At 37.0% G+C, this 20,843-nt stretch overlaps 1 protein-coding gene across 5 annotated transcripts; it reads right to left on the bottom strand.

Moving 5' to 3' along the window:
- Positions 1 to 5,631: 5,631 nt before the first annotated feature.
- LOC103696685 (lysine-specific demethylase JMJ18-like) lies at positions 5,632 to 20,190 on the bottom strand. Of its 5 annotated transcripts, XM_008778374.4 has the most exons (12): positions 19,870 to 20,190; positions 19,372 to 19,756; positions 14,607 to 14,895; positions 13,984 to 14,061; positions 13,331 to 13,852; positions 13,025 to 13,246; positions 12,451 to 12,612; positions 9,896 to 10,264; positions 8,461 to 9,814; positions 8,188 to 8,291; positions 6,894 to 7,091; positions 5,950 to 6,420 (listed from the first exon to the last, which is right to left on the bottom strand). In XM_008778374.4, exons 3-12 carry the CDS (start codon positions 14,850 to 14,852, stop codon positions 6,001 to 6,003), a joined length of 3,675 nt encoding a protein of 1,224 aa, XP_008776596.2. In that variant the 5' UTR covers positions 14,853 to 14,895; positions 19,372 to 19,756; positions 19,870 to 20,190; the 3' UTR covers positions 5,950 to 6,000. The 5 variants fall into 5 exon arrangements, with proteins under 5 accessions (XP_038970305.1, XP_008776596.2, XP_026656791.2 ...); XM_039114377.1 differs by lacking the exon at positions 19,870 to 20,190 and having other exon boundaries at positions 5,632 to 6,420; positions 19,372 to 19,839; XM_026800990.2 differs by lacking the exon at positions 19,372 to 19,756.
- Between the last annotated feature and the right edge of the window lie 653 nt (positions 20,191 to 20,843).

Here is a 20,843-nt window from a genome sequence, read left to right on the forward strand (position 1 = left end):
ACAGTGAGGAAAATAAATACAAATAATTATACCATTCATATAAATTAGAATATCTTTATTCTTCTGATCACAACATCTATCTTGATTCTTCTTATATGCATGTGCTCAATGCAAATGATCTGGATGTAAGTTTAAACTTTTTCGAAACAAATATTTTATTTCCACTCTAACGCTAGAAAAGTCAACATTTTTCCTATAGATCTCCTCTTTCGACTTTATCTTAAAGAAGACTGCCTTTGGATTATTTTCCTTTGCACTTCTTTGTTTCTTTCTGATGGATCATGGCTTGCACCATTGGCCTTTGAAAAAGATTATTTGGCCTAAATTTGTGTGTGAGAACGGAGGGGTAATTAGTACAAACCAAAGGAATCCAGTGGTCCTCCAACTCGAGAAGAGCAAAGGTGGCCATGCAGCATCTATATCAGTACTCCACAAGACATGGCCAGGCCTGAACTATCCATATCTCTATCTAATCTGATGTACATGACATCATTATGCTCGTGTTGAAGAGAAGGATGCTTGAATCCTTGACCCTTCTCCCTAGGGTACAGACCCCAAGCTTTTATGCCATGGCCCATGGAATCGTACTCCCTTCAAGACCAAGAAATTTGTACCAATGATATGTAGTGGATGATTCCCTTCGTGTAGTTTGTATGTTTGCAAGAACAAGGAAAACAGTCGCGACGTGATAAGTAGCAATCATTTGCCGACAATAGCCATGGGCCTGCAGAGTTTTAACACAGCCTCGATGTGATAGCTGAGTAAAGGCTTCAGTAAGTGACATCACCAACAGGTTGGAGGCTGAATGGATTGTGACAACCAACATGGGCAGAGCTCGTCGCTTCCATGAAGCGCTGGACTAGATCAAATAGTACTTCACAGTCACCTAATCTATCTATCTGGATGGACCTGCAACTAGAAATGCATCTAGAGATGCTGCAAGAGCTGTATCTAGAAATGTTGTATTGTATTTGTAATTGTATGGTTATATAATGTGAAGAGGGTGTGATCATCTTGCAGCGTATATTGTAAGATCACCACCTGACTCAACTTGGAGAACTATCTGTTTATAATACATCCGGACTTATGGCCACTCTTTGTAGATAAATCAATAGCAGGCCTAGGAAGGTTACGCAATATAGATCGAGTAATTGCAGGGCATCCTGTGCAAACTGAGTAATAAGAGGTTTTGTACGGATGTCATTCTTAGATCGAGTACTTGGATAGACTCAATACTTGATTTGTAGATCTGCCCACAAACCGAATTGAGAATCTACAAACCAAGTATCAGAGATGCAGACCAAATATCAGAGGTGCAGGCCAACTACCAGGGTACAAGCCGAACACCAAGGATGTAGATCGAGTACCAGAAGTACAGGTTGAGTACCAAAGGTGCAAACCAAGCACCAAGGTATAGGCCAAGTACTATAGGTGTAGATTAAGTACTATAGGTGCGGGCCAAGTACCAAATGTATAGGCCAAGTACTATAGGTGTAGATTAAGTACTATAGGTGCGGGCCAAGTATTAAGGTATAGGCTGAGTACCAAATGTATATGCCAAGTATTTGTGATCAGAGACTGTCTGGGCAGGCTGATAGCCGCTGGTGGTCGTCGCATGCCAGGGCTCACCATTGTTGGAGCATAGCTGCGGGCTGCTTGGAAGGATTTATCTTATGCGAGGAAGGTTCTCGGCACCGACCGGGTGCATCTTGAGGGGGACTCTTCTGTGGTAATCGACTGGATACAAAATGTGGACAGGTACGGTGACGATCACCCCCTCATCCTAGAGACCTGGAAACTGGCTCAAGAGATGGGTAATTTTTATGCTATACATGTGTACCGGAAGGCAAACAGAGCAGCTGATTGGGTTGCATCCTACGTCGCCCGGCACTCTAGGAAGCTTTTTTGGACATCTGTAGTTGATAATCTCACTTCTTTATTTTCTTTACTTTTTTTTGATATGATCGGATATACTCAAGTTAGAGTTATATGAATTACCGTTTTAATATAAAAAATAGAGGCCAGAATTGCAGACCAAGTACTAGAGGTGCAGGCAGAGTACAAAGGTGTAGGCTGAGTACCAAAGTGCAGGCAAGTACTAATATTGCAAACCAAGTACTAGAGGTGTAGGCAGAGTACAAGGGTGTAGGTCGAGTACCAATGTACCATAAGGTGAAAATTGATAGAGATGCAGTACCGAGTACCAAGGTGCAAGTCGAGTGCCAAAATGAAGGCCGAGTGATAAAGGTATAGACCAAGCATTATATATGCAGGCCAAGTACCAAAGATATAGACCATGTATCATGGTGTAGACCAAGTATCAGGATGCAAGCCAATCCCCAAAAGGACTATCAATGATGCAAACCAAGGGAGTGCAAGCAACCAGCCTAAGATAAGGCACTTATCGGACCAGAATCTAAGAAAGGTGATTAGCCAACAATTACCAGTATCCAAAACATGGAAGCACTACCTATAGGATTGGTAAGAGGAATGGTAACTACCATGCATAGCAATAATAGTGCATATGGCGCAAACCAGTAAGAACTCGTGTGAAAACTAAATAGTGACACCTATCCCAATCGATAGCGAAAGCCACTTATAATATTAGGTTGTAGCAATAGTGAGGAACCCTTTTCTAGATCATCAATAAATGAAATTTTTATCTTTATTTATTAATTAATATATGTATCTTAAATTCCATGTAGTTTAGTTCGTAGCCTAATTTATCACCATTGCCTTTTTTTTGAGTAGGCAACATCTTAAATATAAGAATATCATGATATTTATTATTGTAATTATATTAATATTGTTATTATATGATGATTGGAGAGAAAGGTAGTAATGATAATCTTGTAAGGCTACAACTAGACACTGTATCTTGGGGTATGGGCATCTTCTGCTACATCTACTGATGCATCAAGAGTGCCTTAGACCTAGTTACCTACATCTAGTCTAGTTGTAGGCAATCAAACATCTACATTTGCATGATTATAAATGAGATGCAGCATCTGAAGCCTAGATGTAGGCAACCGAATAGCCCCTAAATATGGCTAGAATCATTGGACTTTTGTATCTTCTTCCAAGATAGCTTGCTTTTGTATCTAGTCTTTTTAATTTTTTTTTTCTGTTGCTTGTTTTCTTCCCAGCTTTGGGATCGATTTTCATGTCTTATATAATGAATTTACGTAGAAACCTATGTATTTTTATGAAAAATAACGAAAAGCAATGACTTTGATCAAGATTTCAGAGTAATCCTTTGCTTTAAGAGTGACTTGGGTGGGAGGCAGCTCGCCAAACTTAAAAAAGGAGCGACGAGATTAGTTAGTCTTTCTACGGCTGGCTTATGATAGGGTCAAAAATAATTTTTTGATGTCTTTTTTATCTGTACCTATAGCGAGAAAAGGAAAAAAATTATAAGATGTTCTAAGGTGCAGAGATGCAACATGATAGAACTTGTTACTGTATATAAAACTTTGGAAGAAATTGATTTGCATTCAATGTAAATTTTTGTAGCTATTTTGGAAGACCTTGTTTGGCTGTTCTGCTAGTACATCATAGTTGGAAGGAAAAACTTTTACCCCACCAAACCATCTAGTACGTAACTTCAACTATGCTTATATGTGCAATGAATTGAGTGGCACTTGAATGGTGACATCCCTTTGCATGGAAGCAATAGATCGGGGTTTGAATCTTGGGAGGTGTTATCTCTCACATATTTCGTCCCCAAGGATTAGTGGAGAAAAAAATCTTTATTTAGGATGCATTTGGTTTACTAACGGAATCAGAATAGATTGGAATGGAAATCGAAACTGCCATACTTCTTGACACGCTTGGTTCATGACTAAAATTGAAATTAGAATGAGATTTAAATATTAGAAAAGAGTCAGAATTAGGTTTTAGGATATTGGAGCATTTTCGTTTTCTCCGAGAATCAGAATCAGAATGGAACTTCTTCTAACCAAACGGCTAGAATAAAAGTCACTCATTTTTATTCTCATTCCAAAGCCCCACTCTCCCAACCAAATATGCCGTTTATATTCTCTGGGCGGGTGGGAATTACATGCCTTCCAATCTCAAAAAACAAATGCTTACCTAGCATAGAAATTTTAATAGGATATCAAGACCTCAATTTATACTAATTTAAGTTGATCATCAAATTAGTGTGGCACGGGAAGGAATCCAAGCGTTGGTCTCTAACACCTTTCCAATTTGTGATTCGAAGGAGATTCTAAAACCAAGTATCAAATGGATAAATGGCCAAGGCAATCTGGCTCATGGTTACCTTCATCAACTCCGGCGTCTGAGAGACAATCTTGCCGTCTTCTCTACTATCAATATCTACAGAAAAAGAAATCAGGTTGCCGACCTAATTTCAATCTACTGATTGCATGATTTCTTTATTGAAGAGCAAACTAAGGGGTGTCCTTGGTCGAGAGAGCAAATGCCTTGGAATTTGACATATGTGATCCATGCGGTGGAGAGACGAACGATGTCCTCAATGGAACCTTACCAATATACTCGGGAATTTGCATTTAATAGTGGAAAAGATACACAACAAACAAACAAGAAATTTGAAACCACAACCAACGTGACTGAAATTTTTCCTCTTACATAAGAAGCGTTAGATGTCAATATCTCCATTTTGGGGGTTTAGACTCTTTGATTTGATTTGCAAAATCTCCATGGGCCTCTACAATGGCAGACCAAGTCCCCCACTTAATGATGTGAAACAGGCATCATTGGTCTACATATCATGGACCACCCTACCTAATTTTCTTGGGCAACTATTGATGAAGTAGTTGGGCTGTCAAGTGGTCCATTCAGATAAATTCTATCGAAGAGATCTTTTCCAATATCAACTGTCGATTTCAATCCACATCTCCGAATCAGACACTGATGAGCACATTGAACTATCTGTGTGGCTGAGATCTCTCACTTAAGTATCACAAGCTGCTTTAATTAAAGACAAACACCGTCGGCACAATTAACTGTAGATCATGGCCCATACCTGGACGTATGACATGGGCTACATTAAACTAAGTTGCAACCCCCTCATCTGTTCTCAAATGTACATTTGAACTTTAAAGTTGCCTAAGGCCTTGAGACCACCTTATTTCCACTAAGAGCCTAGTTAGTTGCCTTCACCATTGACCAACTAAACCAATTACTTGTTCAACACAGTAATAATGGCCTGTTCCCATTTCTCATTGTCTATGTTCTTCTTTCTCAAATTATGTACTGCTGCCACGGTTTCAACGACCCCTTCGACCAGTTCATCCGCAACTTCTACCTTCATGACATAGCAAACCCCCTAGTTACAGACTACCTGGATGGGATTCAAGGAAAGTTATAGACCCATCTCATATAGATAATGGTTCCTTTTTGTGTTCGAAATCTTATATGGATATCGTTCGGGTCCAGATCTAGGGGCATAAATCAAATTTGGGAACAATTGTTCCACTGCAGGCCCTGCATGAGAATGACACTAAGCTGAAATTTATCTCAACTGACAACTCTGGACCCCAGACAAATCCAATAGGGAGCACTGAATTTAGAACAACAAGTTCAGACTCAAATTCCAACTCTTCAAATGCTTAGGTCTTCATGCAAGAGCACTCAAATAACCACATGTGCACAAAATTCTTCTCCTGATTTATGAGTTAAAAGTGTTCTACACTGAAGCAATTAATCTCATTGCCAACTACATGGGCCAATAAAGCTGAAACCCACAATCCAATAAGAGAGTAAATACTCCATAGGAACATGATGGGGCATAATTGCATTTAGAAGCAATGCCAGACCCCACCATGTTCTGTATGGAGCTTTGGAAAGGATAAACCAAAAAAGAAATTGTGCGAAAAAAACTAGAAATATAGTCATGTTACCTACTATGGAAGAAAGAATGATTGGCCCTCGAGGAGAGGTGTCAACCAGTTCATGGTTGTTCGCCTCATCAGCTCGTCCCCGAGAGAAATTATATGCATACTTTGGTCTAAATTCTTATTTACGTACCTTCCTCTGAATCTCATCCAGCAATGTATCTAATGCTGATCTCCAATTGTTGCTTCCTGAACTACTGCAGAATATCTTGTGCATCATTCTTAATTCTTCCATGCTTGCCCTCCCGAACAGTCCTCCGAGCACATGCTGGACCTCTTCGGCCGATACATGGCTGCTTGAATCTGGTGGGTCCTTCTCCGACCCAGTTATATCTACACCAAACAACTTGTTTACTGTTTTTCCTGTATTTCTTGATTGAAGTAGGCACTTCTCTGGCTCATTTCTGGTAGCTGAGTTCTTAACCACCTCTATAGCTGGGTGATTTCTTACTTGCATCATCAGTTCAGATGTCAACCGTACGTTCGACTTCGATGCCCAGTAATCTGAACACCGGTGATAAGGATCAAGAGCCTCAATAGCCTGCATGCACTATGATCAGTATCAATATGCATCACTCGAATTAGCAGCCTCACTAACTCATACTAATATTGTGAAGGGACAAATAATTAATCGTTATGTGCTTGGTAACAAAACTATTTGCATGAAGGAACTTCCCTCTTTTACAATATGATATGAACTTTTTCAGATAGAAACCAAAGAAACCAAGATGGCATGGACAGTTTAAATAACCAAAAGCAAACTGGTTCATTTAAGGCTTTGTTACGAATGCATGCTGAATTCAAAATGGTCTAGTGAGCTGGATTTGAACTTTATGGCCTTTATTCTAAGCAATAAAAACAAAAACAGCAGTATTGTTTTATCCATTCAAGCTGATATATTGGTTGGCACCTCTCCCCTGAGAGCTTGCTCTTGGTGGAGGTCTAGGGTTTATTGCTCGAAACAACCTATGTGAGCTAGTCCGGAATGGCTGGAAGAGCAAGAGCTAGATGTACCTGAATGATTGATAGGGATAGAAAGCCAAACATTTCAAGCCCATCTATGCTCCCTGCTGGCTGCAATGGGGGGAGATTTTGCTTCCCATAGTTACATAGTCTTATGATCTCTTGGTTTAGCCTTTCTCGAACCATGTCCCAACACTGCTGCGCTGAAACATGCATAAAGGTCTGCTCCTGGTCCTCTTCTACTGTAACCTGAAATTCACATGATAAAAAGATAAAGAAATTCATTATAAATCTGGAATAACCACAAACATAGCCATCCAGCCTTTTCCCAACTAGTTGGAAAAAATAATTGAAAAATAATAGAGGGGTTTAGCAATTAAGAAAAGTTAAGTTATTAAGATATTGACGAACAACGATCACAGAAACCTCATTCACTCCGCAGCAGCTGATAGTATAGACTTCTTAGAGTATGGAAGTGGAAAACTTCTTAAATTTTCATTATGAACAGAAAATGCAAGATATTTTAAATGGCCTTGCAAGCAATAGAACCATTTTTATGTTGTGTTTTGACTTTTGACAGTATAATTGATTCTAGCATTACCTAAGGATGCATCATTTCTAGATCTAGCAGTGGTGGGAGAAGTTCAATATCAACTGATTGATATAGGATCTATAGATTCAAAAGAAACAGAATGTACCTTCAACAGGAATTTATATGGACTAAAACAAATTGGTTGCAGGTATAGTTACTATCGAATTTAAATTACTTTTTTTTGAAGGGGAAATTTAAATAACTATGTATGCGAATTAGATGTCATCCTTTATACGTTTTATGCACAAATGTCACATATTATTTTGTATACAGAATGGATGTTGCAAGTTAAAAGATTATATTGAGATGCATCCTATATGACCCCAACTATACCATAATGTAGCCGTTTTTCTTCCCCTCACACTTCTTGAGCTGATACCATAATGAGTTACATGTTATAGTTCAATATGCTACTCCATACATATACATATACATATTCATTTATACATACATGCATGCATCCATATATCCATCCATGCATGCATGTAGACATACATACATACATCTATGTATGTATGTAAGTTCATGTGTTTATGTATTCTTCTGTTTAAAAAGAAAAAGAAAAGAAAGGGTATACACACTGAGTCCATAAGCCAGCGAAATAAGCATTTCTTCCTTTTTTTTCCCTTTTTCTGTCTTTATATATTTAAAGGAAAAGCAAAACAAAAGGAAAGGAAAAATAAAAAGGTTACTTAATGGTGCTTTACGCACGCACACAATGCAAAAATATATTTCATTTGCTAAGTAACCCACCTTAAACAGAGGTCCAAGAAGTCCAGCATCCAGTACTTCTGAGATGTAGTTACATATCCTTGTAGGATCAAGCACGCTGAAAAACCTGACCCGGCTTTTGAATCCTGAAAGAAAAATATACATATATATAGATGTAATTAACAAACTAAGGTGTATTTCTCGACAAGAATGTACAAGTTATGCAAATTTCCCTCAAAAAGAAAAACTCATATGGATCAAACTAGATCTATATAATCAGCTAAGAAAGTTGGCAATGTATCTATTGCAATGTACCTTTTGGAAAGATTGCTTTCTTACTGCACCATCGCTTTCCCGGCATCACCATTCCAAATTTAAGAGGCTCAACACAATACTTCAATACCTGGTTAACCTTTTCAGTTTCATGACTATGTTGGTTCAATTCATTAAATTGAGACAGATCAGCAGGCACAAGTCGAGTGCCTTCACCATCTGAATGTGTGGTTAGGCATCGCTGAAGTTTCTGAAGCTCAATTCCGAATAGCTTTGCACTAGATTTGGAGACACATTCAGCACCTTGGGAACATGATGCCACATTCGAAACTCTGTTGATCAAATCACACTCGGAAACCAACTCAGAAGGATGGCTTGGTAAAACGGAGTATCTGTAGTCTGGACCTGATATCAACATACTATTGGTTATCTTAGACTTACACGCCATCTGAGTTCTATCACATGCATGATCATTAACACCCAAGGAAGATGAGGGATGTGACTTTTTTAACATATCAGAACTCCAGCCTTGCTCTTCTTCACTATCAAGACATGCAGGAATTCTAGTATTTGATTCTTTGGATGGTTGCCTGGTGTTTAGATCAGAACGCTGTCTGTGATGCTTTTCACCTGTACTACCATCAAACAAATTATATCTCAATGACTTGGATGCAACTTCAACTTGCTGCAGATCAACTGCATCTGATTTGGTAAGGAAGGGTTCTTTGTCAAGGTTGTCACTTCCAAATTCATCCTTTACACTGGAAGCATAAAACATTCCTGGACGTCGACAATTTTCTTCAATAACTTTTGAAGCATTTTTATGGTCAGATTTGCATGGCCAATTGATATCAGGGATTTCTTCTGTCGTTTGGAAACAAGCAGGGCTCTCGCTTCTTTTCTGTTCAAGATAGACATCTTTGCATACCTGACTTCCATTATCCTGATCAGAGGTATCTGCATCTCCAAAATTGTTGCTGATAAATTGTTTCTGTGATTCATACAAGCTTTTATCTGAGTCCTTCGTATTTGTCTCTCCAGATTTATCCTGCATTTCCAGTTGTGGAAGTTGGACCGGTCCTAGTATATCTAATGCGCAACGTCTCATGGCATCCAAATCCCCTTCCAAAGCTTCCAGAAGGGCATTTAATTCTTCCATGTTATAGCGAAAAAGGGAAAACCTCTTCCTCGGATCACATGCGCAAAGTAGTTCTGCATGGGTCAAACATGCAAAACGATTTGGAGAGCACACACAACCTGAAGCAGAGAGATGCAGATCATAAAAGCATGAGAAGCATTCTCTTTCTTTTGATGCATCAAAATTCTTGTCCATTTTCCTAAACTGTGATGTATTACAAAGAGACTCTCTTCTTTTCTGCTCCATCCAGACTCTTGCCTATGGGGAAAAAAGAAGAGACAATGACCAAAGTTATTATCAGCTTTAAAAGAGAGAGAGCTTATGTAACAAGATAATTACCTTAATAGACTTAGTAAGCGTTCCATCCTTTCCGCAAACTCTTTGCCATCTCAAGTTATCTGGGCTTTTACTCCCTAAGAATGAAAGCTCCCAGAGTGCTTTGACAGCTTCCTCTGCAGCACCTAGCAGCAACTTGTCATGGGACACAGATGTCTTCCGGCATTGCTTGCTGTAAAGCTCAACGGCGCACTGTCCATGTGGTAACCAGTCTAAGGGAGCAACATTAACAGCCTCTGCACAATTGAATCCACAATTGAAACCAGAGTGGTATGCTCTTGGAAAAGTAAGAACAAATTCCCCAGGATTCTGAATAGCACGGTAAACTGGAACACCCTCAGATTTTAGAACTGAAGGAGACAATTGAGTTACCTGCTCCAAAATAATAATGAAGATGTCTCAGCATAATTGTATGATGATTTTAGGGGGCATCATTGAAACTCACTATGATCACGAATGGATTTACAAATCCATGAGATAGTTTACGAGAAGAAAAGCTTTTTAACCAACATAACACAAGCACAAGCTGATCAGTCGGTAAGATGAGCATCAGTGTGGTACATGCACCACAATTATGTTTTGAAAATTCAGCAATATAAAATTATCTAGAAAGGACTAATTTGACGAGATCAGCAGAATGTAGATCATAAGCACCTTCCCTTGTCAAAGACAAGCCTACTGGTTACCGATAAAAGGTCATTTGCTGATGATTTTGTCATTAGGAGAAAACTTCACAAATAAAACTATTTTCTAGTAAAAAAGTGCACATGGTGCAAGTTTAGTTGGAAGTGGAGATATAAATGGTGATCACACTTCTGGACAAGTGGATAGTCGAGATAGTCCAATATGACTGATCGCATGATCTTGGCTTCACTCTTCAACTTGGGTTAGTCATTAGTGGATGAGTGGGTATGTTATGAAAAAAAATAAAACATTATAAGAGATGGAATAGAGATTTCCATTTAATAGTACTTCGATCATTATGTGTTGATGGGGTATAATGGAAAACTTTCTGAAAGTTATAAATGTCATTGATGCATGGGCTAAGGCACTTAAGTGACAAGATAATTCCTACGATTTACTAGATAAAGAATCTCCATTACTACAGAGATGTCCAAAATTAATCCTCAAGTTTCAAGAGACAAATTGGCCACTACACAAAGAAAGGGTGAAACACAACCATGTGTTCTGTCCGATAAATAAACTCCACCAGGCAGATATTCAACCCTTATTTGGAAAGAAAAAAGATTAGGTTCAAGTGAAATTTTCCAGAAATTCAACAATCTTTGAGAGAGATAAAAGGTACAAAAAGTTGTTTTTGTATCCAAGAGTTTGCGCTGCTTGATAGACAACTTGTGATTGATGATGGGTGAGGGCAAGCAAAGCAGGAAACATTTTAGGGTCATTTGAGAAAGATGGAATTTTCGAGAATATTGGAAGAATGTGATGTTCAAAAATAGCCAATCATAGGAGCCAAAGTGATGATGAAAAAAAATTGTACTGATGATGGTGATGGCTCTGCTAATGGCCTTCCATGTCATACAATGTATCCATCCATCGCTAATCAACAACCTAGTCACCCGCAAAAGTATGCATTCTGTTTCGGTTTCCCAACAGTGAGTAAGCATGGTCCAGAATGATACAATGTTTTCTGTTTGCCAATTTTTCATGTATGGATCTTTATGATTTGTTCTTTGTAGTGCTCTGATTTGCTTATAACAAATATACTCGCTCCACTCTCATCAAAATGAGTGATACTGCCAATTAGGACTCAGCATCATGTTATATGTCTGTGTTAATGCACAAATAATCTGACTAATATGGAAGTATTGGTTTACAAATCTTATGTAATGAATGCCATTTATTACTATTTCAAAAACATAATGTTCTACTGTTACCATACTATGTTGCATATGCACAATAAATCTCAATTTTTTCAAATCTTTTATAATTCTATTGAACACTTAATATAAATAGATACTTGAGATATTCTACCTCAATCACAGATGAAATCTGAGCTAAATTCTGAAATTTTAAATTACAATAGCAGGTATGCAAAAATGATAACATGCTAGTATAGCAGTATCATTGACCGTTAAGAAAATCACATTTATAAAAGAAGCCAATAAGTATAGTTAATTTTATTAAATTATATAAGGATACCAAAAAAATATCTGAGAAGAAATAAATTATATATTACAAGTATATACTGAATGAGAGTTTCATCATCTGCAAAATGGACAGATTGACGGGCAAGACAAAAATTGAGGATAAATATCAATTCTAATATGGTACATTAACCACTCACAGATATTATGTCCAGATAGAAATCAAGTAAAAGTATCTATAGCCAAAATCATTCTAAGGTACCAAAAAAACACTAATAACCTAGGTGCTCTTTATTGCCTACAAAATTGTTCATTCTAAGTTAATCTGATAGCTTTTCTAAGATGATGATGATGATGATCTCATAGCATGCATAGAAAATGCATGCACATATCTTAAGTTCAATAACAGCTAAAGAAAATAGATAAATTCTGAGAGAGATATGAACTTGCCAATTCGTGCAGCAAATCAGGTTGTTCTTTGAATAATTCTGGTAAATGCTTTCTCATGGCATCTTCCAATTTCACAGCATCACTTCCAGGGACCCCATACCACATTTTTGGTTCACCCCAATGCAAATAGTTCAGAGAATAAAGGTGGTGATCTTCGACATGCTATTGCCACAAACCAAGAACAATGACACATCAGCTGGCAGAATTTATACTCTACGAGCATGATTAAAAAAAGAACTGAAGTAATATAAGGTATGTTGAACAAAAAGTATGTCAAACAAATGAGTGAGAAGAATGGCTATCAATTTAGATTACAAAAATTAAATGAGAGTGCAAGATCTCAATTTGGATACAGAAATTGCTTTTCTTCCTAGAAACAAAGAAATCCCATTTTAAGGGGACGTTCTTCCTCATTTTCAAGGTTATTTATCTATATTTAACTGCATAGCACATAAGTTACTCAAGTTCTTAACCTTTTTAGTGTATATCACCAATCAAGGAAGTTCAGTGATAATCATGGTTTTGATACACAGAGTGGGTGAAAAAAGGACAAGATGTTAAAGTATCGACTCACCCAACAAAATGATGAAAAACACATCCCTATGTATAGCCAAGGCACTAGGACTCCAGAGATATCTCCACTTTCAAAAGAAAGTACAGAACCAGGGAGTCGAGGAAAATTGTTCAAGTTCCAGCCTGACAGCGCATATTGATCTGAGTAAATTTGATTTGATAATGGTGCTTTAGGAAACCCACTACCAAATATACCAGTTTCCAAATCAGCACCATAGAGTACCTGAATTTGAATAAGAATGTGAATATAATTGTTGAATATCTTAATGTCCAAAAACTTGTTCCACCAAAGATTAGAAGATATTACCTCGACTTCTTCTGTTGGTTTTTCAACTATTCGCCAGTATTCCCCTTCAATTTCCTCCACTGAGGGTTGCCAAATCTTCCAAGGACCCTCATTACAGGAAACTAAGGTTTTGCTAGAATCTTCTATGCCAAAATATTTCACCTTGAAGTCATTAGCATATTCCTGGAATTGTTTCAGTGTGAAGTCTGCGCCAGAGTGGAAACCAAACTTTTCTTCTGTGTCTGAGGCAGCACAGTCATTAGCATCTGAACTATTGGAGCTGTTACGTCTGCGAGTCATTCCAAATCTTATGCGTCTTCTTCTCTTCCTTTTCCGATTCCTGGATCTTTTTCTCATTGGCTCTCTATTTTGAAGCATGTTAACTTCTTGAACTCGAGTAGCAAACTTGGCACCCTCCCAGAAGCTCTTTTCTTTCAGAAGGCAGGTAGGCTTCCAAGAAGGTGGTGGCACAATGCGACATATACCATATTGTTCAGCTTTCTGGCGTATGCTAGCAATATAACCAAGAGTGTCTTTGAACTCCTAAGAGGAAAAAAAAAAACGAGCGTCAACAAAAAAAATAAATAAATAAGTGATGAAACAGATGCTCGACAAAAACGTAATATATTCTGATAAGTAATGCAGAACTCATATATGGTAAGAGAATAGCTTACCTCTTCATTGGGGTAGAATATAGGAGCTTCATCAATAACTGGTCTACACGCTTTTTCTGGAATCCATCTAGCAGTTTCCTGTTTTCAGAATCTCAGTGTCAGAAGAGGCAGATCAATTTAGATGGATAAAAATAATAAAACCTACATTTTCTAAGCATAACAAGTTGTGCGATTTAGAGTAGCCTGACGATCTGGGATAGTCATCACTTTGCAGAGAACATTTAAAAGAGCAATCCTTTGAGCAAAAAGGGAAAAAAATCATCAGGAGGTCTGATCTCTCATGTAGAATATAGCATCAAACAAAAGAGAGAGCACCATCGATATTGCAGATAGTTCCTACTTTAACTTAAATAGATGAAATTTTTCCTCCATTTATTCTTTACACTGATAGTTCATGTTTAAATTTCATTTTTAACCAATAAATTAAAAGTAATCAAGTGTAACTTCAAGTTGCAATGTATTGACTGTGGCTCTGACACAAGATTCACTTTGGAATATGGTTCAAGGAAACAGATGAGGCATGAACAAAAAATGTGGCGATGGTTCCTTCCATTTAGAGAATGTCAGGTAAAAGCACAAATATCAATGGTAGATATATACACAGGATAATAGATAATATGAACCTTGATGAGCCTTTCATGGTCTGATTCCCCTTCTGAGCTATAATCAAGCATACAATAATCTATCCCATTTCTGCACTGACGAGAGCGTTTAACCTTCACTTCGTTGCAACCACCATGCTCAGCATTCATTTGTACCGGTGGTGTCACAGTAACTTCCATGGAACAACCATAACTCTCTGCAGCATTACCTGGATCCTTTCTGAATTCAATAGGAAATTTTAACGAATTAGTTCTTTCACTTGACATTCCCAAGCTATTCTAAATGAGTTCCGTCTCCATTGATTTTTATCTGCAAAAAACAGCAAACAATATCACTGCATGAAAAAAGAGATAGTTACAGATGTAACTGGCACAGGTTTAACATGTTTCTAATCTTGAGACGGAAATCCAAAACAGAGAATTTGATATTGCAATGAAATAGCCAGAACGTTTCGTAGCATGAAAGAAGAGTTGGTGGTGCCTTCTATTACGGCAACTGAAAAGGCATGCTTCCTTTTCGCAGAATAATTTCAACAAGATAATTTGTAGCCGCCACATATCAGAACATGACAGCTTTGCCATAAATTTGTATTGAAGGCATGGTATGCCGTATCGGCTCGAACCAGTCGGGATGGGGCATACCGTACCTTATCAGTTCAGTATCGGTATCCAGTACAAGTGGCATACCGACACTCGGTACGCCAAAAAAATTTCATATCGTATCATACCGACACTGTGCTAGTGTGGCACCGATATGGGGTACGGTACCGAGATGGCGAACCTTGATTGAAGGCTTCCCACGTATAAAGATATGCAGAAGTTGATTTGTTCAAGAGATATAAGTATAGAAACCTATTAGCCATGCTGGCATAGTAAACATGTTGAGAGCATATGGGGACTATCAAACCTAGGTTTCCTGATTATTAGACAACCGTAATATCGGATCAGGTTTGAAAATCATGATTCATAAAATTTCGACAATCAAAGTTCACTGGGGGTGTGGTCAGATGATTGTTTCTAATGCAGTCAATTCGCTCTTATCTTTATTTTAAATGATGGTAAATATAAGAGGATGCAGAAAACATTTAAAGAGGCTGATCTGTAAACTTATGACCAAGAAGACTAAGGTAAACAGGTTGACACCCCTCTGCTGTTGCAGAGGGTAGGGTCCTGGAACCCATACATACGTAGATACGTATGGATGTCCATCTGTGTATATATGTGTCTATATATGTATACATGTATGTATATATGTATATAGGCATATATATACATCCAAAAAAAGCAATAAAACATCATATTAAGAAAGTATAACCATTTTAAATCCCGAAAAAACTTGCAAAAATATGAAATAAAAATAAATTATCTAGCTGGCCTTTCTTTAATTATTATCAGCCATCTGCAGAAGGCAAAATAGCAAAAGATGAGTTTGGCATGAAGCATGTATGTGTACTGCCACAAGCCATATTGTAGCATTGCACTGCCATGAACAAATTTCTAATAATAAGACAAATTCAATTCATTTAAGCTCAATTTTAAGAATTCTATCTAAACACCTGTTACTAGTACTGGTCACATCATCTACTGATGCAAGATTTTTAAATTCATCATTGGAGCAGCATACAATATTTTTCTAGTCAGCCAAAAATCTCATGCCTGTTTTCTTAATGGTCGGTGCTAGTCATCAGCGACGGCAACCAGATGCAGTTCTAAAGCTTCTATCAAGGTACCATGTTGTCCTAACTTGTCATTCTCAGATTTAGGCACAGTCACCTGAACAATTCCTGTCAATTTTTTTCATGCTGATCTAGCAATTCACGACCCCTAGTTACATCAAACAGTATAAATTGATCATGTAATCTGAATTTTGAGAAATACTCGGTACCCCACAAGCATGTGCACTCATAGATTTTCCAACAGTGGCTTCTCAAAATTTACAGAAATGTATGCATCAAGATTTACAGACATATGCAATAATTGCACTATAATTTCATGCCCCATAAATCTTTACTGCATCTGCCATGCTCTACTTTTGTTAAGGATGCCCTTACCAATCTTCTAATCCTTACAGATGATATGCCTGACACAACAAAGAAATTTGATCATAATCCCTTGGCCATCAATTTGACCAAAGCCCCACAGTTAAACCACTAAAAGTGATGTTGCACCTGCTTTAGGACTGACAGAATGGGTTTTATTCCTTGACATCTAAAGTCGATTTGACCATAAATTTCAACATACGCACGCTCCATGTAGTTCACAATTTGCTTACATCTTATCATAAATAATACATCATTTGTATATTTGAAAAGAAAAAGCTATTGTCCCTTGATTTCCATTATTGCATGCTCCATATTATTCATGCTGTTTTTTCCTATAAATAAACACTGTACCATTTGTGCCAAACCAAGAAAGACCAGAAAGAAAGAAAGGTAGATGTGTTTCCTAAATATGCATATTTTAAGTTACTTATTGCAAGTTCAAGTTATGCAATAGGGTTTTTTGCATGAATACCCTTCTAAATATTGAATTTCGCATGGATACCCTCCCAAAATTGATATTGGCATGTATACCCTCGTAAAACACTTGTTTTGCTATTTTACCTTTTTTTATCCTTGTTTTTGCATATGTACCCACACCATCTAACGCCGTTAAAAAATTAACGGCTTTAAATTACAATGATTAAAATACCTTTAATGGGTAGATGTACAAACACAAACATTTATAAGACGATTGCGATGGGGGACAAAAAAGTAATTTCAAAATTTTATTTTATTTTTAATTAAAATAAATATGGTTTTTATTAACGGTGTTAGAAGAACCGTTATATTAGGAACATTTATGCAAAAAAAGTGTTTTATGAGGATATAGAAATAAATACAAATTTTAAGAGGGTATTCATGCAAATTTGAATTTTTAGAAGGGTATTCATGCAAAAAAACTCTACGAAATATTAAATTCAATCCTTAGTTTAGGACAGTTACTACTACAATCTCAATAGTCCCAGTTAAACTATTTCTCATAGTTGCAATATTTTCATTAGAACATGTATTTGGACTAGTTGAGATCAAGGAGGTACAGAAACCATTTAGCTGGTATACATCAGAAGAAATATGAGAGATGCAGATATAGAGAACAATGCATATTATGTTGAATACTTAAACGAGGAGGTCAAAGACCTCAGGTAGCACAGAAAAAGGAATAAATGACAATATATCTACTATATAGAAAAGAAATGAACTGAAAACTAGAAAGTTAATCATGTCAGATTTATATAATTGGATGAAATTTTTCATTGATGGTTACAGTCAAATGTTCGTTGATCTGTGGCAACATACTTGACTAAATCTATGCAAAGACAACCAACCAAGAAATTAGTATCTGATTGTCCTAGTAAGTAGTAAAAGGTTATCTTATTATGACTATGCTATATATGGCACACCTGAAACCAAAAATTGCCTGAAGGGTTTCCTTTGAGAGGAACATAGATCTTTCTAATTCCAATTGCAATTGTTGTTTGAACAAAGAATTTTTCTGCATCTGCTATTACTATTACTTGTGTATTAAAGCCATTTTGTTCGGAGTTGTCGCTCGATCTTCAGTGCATCTGACAGCTTCAACTCTTTTTAATTTGCACCACAGGTTCAGTCTATATCATGGTTGCTAATGCTAAAGCGTGCCTTAATTTTCAAATTCATGTGGCTGCTGCTAACATGGATTTTATCTACCACCAAATCAACTTGCTCAGTTATATACTGTGGAATTCATGATTTCTTCAATAAAAGATACGCAGTGGGCAATATCTCATCCAACTTTGTGCCAGATGCTTAATTGCATCACTATTAACACTTTGAATATAATATCGAGTGACTATAACTAGTACATTTTTTAAGAAAAAAGAAATATTCTATAAATAGGCAAACTGTCGACACAAAATTAAGACAGAAGGTCACAAAACTATGGCAAAGAGACAAACCAGTCAATCGATTGAACCATGCAACACCATGGTGTCATAGGCATAGCAACAGTTCATGAGATGTGCTTCAATAAGGCATACAAACAGAATGCATCAACACTTTCTATGTTCAGGAAACTAGCAATGACGTTTCTCTCTTGAGGAAAAAAAAAGAAAATGGAGTAACTAGTTACTTCATGTAACGCTAGAGATGCCTACACTCAATCCAAAACAGACTACCAAGCACTTGCGAACAGGAAGACCATTATGGAAAACCATCCACTTCAAAATGCATTTGAAAAAAAAAAAAAAAAAGCCAGGACTTGTACATCTTCAATTCCAACAAATACTGATCAGAAGAACAAGAGTTCCTTACACTTCGCAAAGGACTCTAGCTCATATCGTTATGTCTATTGAGAGCAGAAGAAGGGCTTTCTTCAGTTGCCTTTAATGTATTACCTCTATATGTATTCTATGTCCTTATCAATAAAACATACTTACTAGGTCCTCTTTGAAAGAATTATATGAAAACAAAAAAAAACCAGATCTTAAAGATAGGTTCTAATTCAAACATGAGTGCTTAGAAAAATTATAATAAAGAATGGCCAATGAAGATTAAAACCTAATTCTACAAAAGGACTGAGATCCAATTCCTATTTCACATCTAAATCCTAAGACTTTGGAAATCAAATCTTCCATCTAACATGCCCCAAGATGCACATAAATAAGAGATTATCATATTCTATATAAAACAGAAACCCAACCATAGAGAACAGAATGAAGAACATAAGCATCAATTCATTATTCTCAGACAAGAGAAGAAACCCTAACCTCCATGAGAACTGTTCTATAGATTCCAAAAGATTCAATCTAGGCAGATAACCAATTCCTCTAACCTTTTTGGCAGCATCAACAATAGATTTAAGAAAACTCTTTCACCAATCAACCGAATTCAGAACAATGCCAAGACTGGAGAAGGAGAACCAAATCCTAATAAAATCTCAGATCAAAGCCACCTTCAATTCTCCGACCAAAATTATGGTTAATTGGATGAACTCTGATGTATTCCTAAAAGGAACATCAAAAGCCCAATCCAACAGAGATCCCTAAACCAGCATAATTCTAACCAAACCAATCAGAAAACTGCTGTTGAAAAGAGTGGCATATCATAACCCCTTTACTATAAAGAAATCACAGAAAGGACTCATCCACCATGCTGTAAAAGAAAATCATAACAATATTAAACACATAGAAACAAAATATCTACTAATAACAAGATAAAGCAATGATAACATTAAGAAAAGGATAATAACCTAAATTGACCCTTACCCTTTTTATGGAATTCAGAGATGTGAACGCTACAATGGTGTGGGAGGCAATAAATTAATTTGATGGGAGGAAAACCCACGGACTCCCAAAAAGATACCCTAAAGGGACAGCTATAAGAATAATAAAATCCAATTGAAGCAATCAAAACTTTCTCTTTTTTCCCCTTTTGATTTAAATTCTTTTTCTTTTGTGGGAAAGAATTTGGTTTTGAGAAGGATTGGAACTTTCTTTTAATTTTTCTTGTTACTTTTTTTTTTGGCTTTTATATTTTACAGCTAGGAAAAGAGAGGGTCAAACCAACATCAACTCGTAACTGCAATCCGAATCCAACCTTCCATCGGAAAAGAGTTTGTAGATGCTGCGTGTTCTTCCGCGCGTCGTATTGGATTTATCGGTTTATCCTTGTCCTTTCCTGGATTTACGCATATATCCTTCATACGGTTTCCGTGGGGAACGAGACCTTGGGACCTTGGCTGAGCTTGCCGCCTTGGCTGCTTCCGCGATGGCTGTGGAGTTGTATGACCCACCTATCAGCCATGGAGTGAGGTTTGGATATGGTCAAGGGACTATTTAGATATTCTTATAGAGTTAGGCTAAAAATTCTATAGCCATCTAGCTTATATTTTCTAACAACTTATCCAAATTCAGCACAGATTCTAGCCTTTGGACTGCATGAAGAAAAAAAAAATGAGTTAGGTTAAGCTCGGTTGATGTAAGGCTATTTTTAAATAAATGGCATAATCTACAAATTTTATAGGATTTTCAGTCCAATCTTATAGGAATAGACAAACAAACTCTTAAGAATTTTAGTATAATATTTGGCCAAAACCATGCTCATCCTCAACTAAGTCGAGTCCATGTCGACTTAAGTCTGGAATTATAAAATCCTATGGATCTATGGCTATGCTATGGATTGGATATGAATCGAGCCTGGTCTAAATATTAAATGAGTTTATCTATATTAGAAAAGGAAA

Source organism: Phoenix dactylifera, chromosome 16 (genome assembly GCF_009389715.1).
Source record: "Phoenix dactylifera cultivar Barhee BC4 chromosome 16, palm_55x_up_171113_PBpolish2nd_filt_p, whole genome shotgun sequence".
In the NCBI taxonomy this organism is placed as follows: Eukaryota; Viridiplantae; Streptophyta; class Magnoliopsida; order Arecales; family Arecaceae; genus Phoenix; species Phoenix dactylifera.